We start from the raw sequence: 5,042 nt of genomic DNA on the forward strand, positions 1-5,042 counted from the left end.
GCTTGGCATGTGAAACACGGTACGGAAGATGGCGTGTCGAACTGGCGTATATATAGCGCTAAATACTCACAGGAAAAAAAAGCGATACTGCGCAGCCTTTGCGCCCCTTATCTATTCATATAATCGAATTGATGCGTAATCAAACGTTAGCCGCAAGAGTGAAATGGTTTATTGTTGGACCTACTCTTGCCGGTTTTCAGTGCTAAAGTTTTTCTTAAAGATTAGGATCTTAAACATTTTGTCAACAGCAACTTTCATTGGCTTTATTTTATCGAGCTGGTAAGGTAGTTCAAACGCCTCAACAGCTCAACAATAAATTTATGTCCCAGCAGTTTCTCGATATATACAACCTGTGTCAAACGCAAGACTTCCAGAATAATTCGAAAAACTTGTACAATATTTATTTTCTATAGTTCACTTTACATTCTATGAACCACTGTTGAAACGAATAGCTTATTATTTTTCTACCAATGACAACTGTCAGACTATCGAAAAAGAAAAGAAGTGGGCAATTTGCACTACCGGTGCAAGGCTGGAGTAAACAGCAGAGCTGGTGATCGACCTGGCTTCTTCCAAGTTTTGCTAGGCTTGGATAAGTTTTGCTGGGAAGTGCTAAGCGCTGCTGGGCACGGTATTCTGAATCGGCTCGCCGCCGACGCGCAGATTCTCGCTTGGCCGCGCGACGCGCTTCAAGATGAGCGGCTTCTTCTTCGAGTGTCCGGATTATCTTTGGTCGTCCTATGTCAAGGCTACATGTACTCGCAACAGAGTCAACGTGAGTTCTGCCGCCGTCGTGGTGGCTCTGAGCTTTATCTCCTTGGTGACGTCAAGGCCAAGCTGCTCCTCCACACTTGCCGGGGCGTGGCTGGTCGAAACCTGCCAAGCCGCCGCCAGAGGCGCCTGCTGCAGTCACGGACACCGCGCTCGTTCGGCGCGAACACGAGGAAACGGGGATGGCGTCGGCAGCAGCTCTGCGCGTTGCCTCGTTGGTGCTGCTACAATTTCTTTCTCTCTTTCTCATTTTCTTTTTCTCTCTCCCGAGCATAGTGCGCGCCGCCCGCATGCTCTCCTTCCCTCTCCTTAGCATCCTATGTCAAGGCAACATGTGCACGGCACGGAGAGGGGGCGAAGCACACGCCGCTCCGCTAGGAGGTTGCGAGGCAAAGCGCGGGGACGTCATCGTTCAGCGAAGTCTTTCGTACGCGCTCCACGGACTCAAGGTCGGTTTAAACAGCTCCGCTGTTAAAATAATGGCACCGACATTACCAGAAGGCCTCTTAATAAACATTGTCATAATGCTTTTCTGAGAACTTTCAACTGTAATAGCAGTTCGCAAATTAATTGTGTGTTCCTTTCGGAATGAGCGACATAGAATACCTGTCTGCCGGATAGTCAAAAATGTGTTCATATGTGGCGTGTATTCTCAAAACACTACTTCTCATCCATTGTTTCCAGACAACTTAATTTTCGTATGTAGTCAATTAGCATTCATCAAGCAGGCATATCATAATCATCATGAGTCTGATAAGATGGACGACGGGATCAAACGGTATTCAAGCTCACATACATTATACTCTCCTGGCTTAAGAGAAACGGTACACACCAAGTGCTTGAACATTTCCTAATATCATTAGCATAATAAGTACTACGTTTTCCTCTTGTCGGCATCCATTCTGCCATCCTGTCATTCACCATCAGGCCTCTGTCCTAAAACCTCAGGCACATTCTGACGTTCTCAGCTTTACAATGCTCTTATTTATTCTCGACTTTGTTCGTATCTTGTATTACTAAGAAGGCTCTGGTTATTACGTCGCTCCACGACAATTCGACTAGTATTCGTGCAAACAGTAAAGTTGACAAAGCGTGTTTAGCTGCGATCAATTTTTCGCAACTTGTCCGAAGTGAACTTCCATGTATCATAACACCGCAGTAGAGCGGCGTTACTGGAATGCATACCTGATCAACAGGGCTGCGTGGCTCCGACAGCTCTACTCATCCGCCGATATGCAAAGTGGTCTGGATGTTCCGTTACTGATGTCGAAGGTTTTATTTTTTCTAGACAACCTATTTTCGTGATTATTTCCAACGTCACTGCGTTGTCGCTGTCCACTGTAACAGGTTAACGTGAGGCAGCTGCCAATCAGGATGCAAACTTATGCCACATGGAGAGGATCTATGGTAATTTGCTTTAAGTTGATGGTGTCAGTCAGGGCTCACTTGATGAAGAACTCATAGAACCAAACTCGCTTGGCCAAAATAAATAATTTATTTCTCTGAATTGTGTCTTGAATACTGCAGCTGCTTGTCCGCTGTTCCGGGTAGTTTTGCGTCCTCAATCATGCGACCGCATACTGGCTCAGCCGTAAAATCCACGGCCATAGCCTCCGAACCCGCGACCATATCCGCCGAAGCCGCGGCCGTAGCCTCCGAAGCCGCGGCCGTAGCCACCATATCCGCCACCATATCCGCCACCGTAGCCCCTTCCGAAGCCGCGGCCGTAGCCGAACTGGGCGGCTGCCAGGCTGCAGACGACAGCCAGCACCAGGAGGGCGAGAAGGAAGGACTTGCTGCTCACGGCAATCATGACTGTGGTCAACTGAAATGTGAATGCGACATACATTAGGCATCACTTCAAACCTCCCTAAACTGTAGTCTAGCGCGGCTAAAAACGTTTTCTGCAAACACGGGAGCATGTGAGCGCTAGTACTGGCGAAGGTACTTTAGAGAGGTTTCGTGAGGATGCGTCAGCTCTTCGTCATTAATATTTTTACTATTTTCAGCTTTGCATGAACATCAAGTTTTCGTTATGGGCATCTTTGCATGGTTGTGTATATAAGGACTGGTTGCAAGTATAGAGTATTAACAAGGTTTTAGAATGTGCAGAGTGCATTCTTGTGATATGTTGAGGTCTAAGAGCGGGAAAGCGTCAAATTTGCTGGTCGTTCTGTAACGGCTCTTCACACATACACATTTCAGATACTTACAGACGAACATAAGTAAGGATACAAGTACGTAGTCGGTAAATAGAATTTTAAAATTAGGCACAACTAGATAATAAGTTGAACGACAGAAGCTCGAAAAAAAGGTTTCCTGGAAGCTCAAGCTTGTTCTTGCATCAATGTTCAATCGAATCTTATTTTGAGATAATTCAGTCGAAATATAATGTGTACTTTTTTAAGCACTAACTTTGTCATTTTGGACGTCGTCACGATTGACCACAGGGGTCGCCTAGGATCTAGGACATTGCTCGTGATAAATACAAGAACCAGTGTCTGCTTCTCGACCCCTATAATCACACTGCTCTAATAGCTACGGCAGAAAGCACAGCGAATTGAAATTTGCAATAACAAATAGGTTTTTCGTGCACACACAATAAGTTTTTCATTCCTAACGTACGGCGTTCCTGCATGCACAAGTGCCACGTGCCGGCGTTAACTACTTCCACCTATCAACTAATATTCACAAACGAGTCGAGAATGGAGAAGTCTCCACACACGACAAGTACGACGCAGTAAAAGAGCATCGTGAACTGTTAAGAAGGGCCGCCAGTACCCTGAGGTGGAGCAACTGGCGTTTCGGAGCACTCACCGGTGACTTCAGGGTGCACTGGCAGAAAAGACGATTCTGTGTTATCTGAGCGCCAACGGGTCCGTTTATATAGCGCGCTTCCTGTCCACGTGCCCACGCGTCCTTCGAGTCGACGCTCTCTAATTGAGACGCGGCGATCTGCCGGGAAAGCCCCCTTTCACTCAGCGCCCCCAAACACGTGAAATGGTCGACGAGTGCCAAGACCGCTCTCTCGTATAGAGGTCGAAGGGGCGTTCCCACTGTGCTAAGAGTTGAATGCGGCATCCACCGTGCCCATCACTATACGTCAGCTGTTGCCTCATATTCCTGCAATACCGGTTCTCCGAATGTCCACAAGACTATTAGTGAGCCTAAAAGAAGTGAAAGGGTTCCTTTTCGCACTAGCCATTTCTTCACTTCGTAGACACTGTTTTCGTGATTTGGGCATCGTTCGCCGTTTCCGGATGCGAAAAACAAAGTAAACAATGCTCTTCGCCCACCCAGTTTTCACGCATAAAATTTGTTGCACAGGGTAGTTTAAACCAAACATTCAGTACTGATGTTCGCATTAAATACAATCTGAAGTGCCTACAACATTTCAACTCTTTAACGCAAGCAATTTAGAAATTTTAAACAATGCCCACTGAGATACTGAGATCACTTCTCAAGCAAAATACGCAAGTAGGGGTTTAATCACCGAACTGCAACTTCTAGAGCCCGTTCTCCTACATCTCGATGTTTCGTGCACTTGTTTGCTTAGTTTGCGGTTTTGGCTGTTATAATGCGATTCAATATAATGCAAGTTCATCGTATCGAAACATTTTCGGATTCGACGAAGCTGAGTTTAAGCTATAATCCTATCTTTTCAAAATCCGACAAATCGCACTCCTTTGCCTTCAAGTTTGTCCTTAAAAAGAGTGCTGGCGTTACGTGTATTACCTGTGGCGCTGAAGAATCACTGGTGCCGCAGGAGAAAATCATCGTTTCTCTACGGCGAAGCTGCAACGCGCGCTAGTGTTCATTTGTGAGTTACGTGCTTATGACTTAAGTATATATCCAGTTCAGTGCCCTACTCACATAGCTTTTCGTACGCATAAAACGAACCCTTTTTGCAGCAAGAACTCACCAGTATTGAAGACGAACATGTCATTTCCGGGCAATAACAAACAGACATTAAGTGCAAAAATCTCTGAATTCAACCGTTATGCCCAAAGAGTAAAATAAACTGAGAGGCGCCGTTGTCATACTTGAGTACAGCAAGCCGTCCGAGCAGCTGTGGTACTTGCATCAGGTTCGGTGTGCGTAGGGAGCAAGCGAAGACAATTGAAATTCAACAGTTTGTGAAAGTGCTTATTTACAGCGTACGTAAGGAGTGGGAGGTCGAACTAGATGCGGCTGTCAGAACCCTGCGAGCAGTCAGAACCGGCCCCGTGCGTAAAGCGCTGGTGATGCGCCTGACTGACCGGAACTTCTTC

At 46.4% G+C, this 5,042-nt stretch overlaps 1 protein-coding gene across 1 annotated transcript; it reads right to left on the reverse strand.

Annotated features, from left to right (window-relative positions):
• Window positions 1–2,356: 2,356 nt before the first annotated feature.
• Window positions 2,357–4,717, reverse strand: LOC119450853 (neuropeptide-like protein 30). Its single transcript, XM_049666647.1, has 2 exons — window positions 4,694–4,717; window positions 2,357–2,596 (listed from the first exon to the last, which is right to left on the reverse strand). Exons 1-2 carry the CDS (start codon window positions 4,715–4,717, stop codon window positions 2,357–2,359), a joined length of 264 nt encoding a protein of 87 aa, XP_049522604.1.
• Between the last annotated feature and the right edge of the window lie 325 nt (window positions 4,718–5,042).

Source organism: Dermacentor silvarum, chromosome 4 (genome assembly GCF_013339745.2).
Source record: "Dermacentor silvarum isolate Dsil-2018 chromosome 4, BIME_Dsil_1.4, whole genome shotgun sequence".
Lineage (NCBI taxonomy): Eukaryota > Metazoa > Arthropoda > Arachnida > Ixodida > Ixodidae > Dermacentor > Dermacentor silvarum.

Coding starts and splice junctions, on each gene's coding strand:
- LOC119450853 (XM_049666647.1), bottom strand. CDS start 4,717: ATGACATGTTCGTCTTCAATACTG. Junction 2,597..4,693: donor CATGTTCGTCTTCAATACTG/GTGAGTTCTTGC, acceptor TTCACATTTCAG/TTGACCACAGTCATGATTGC.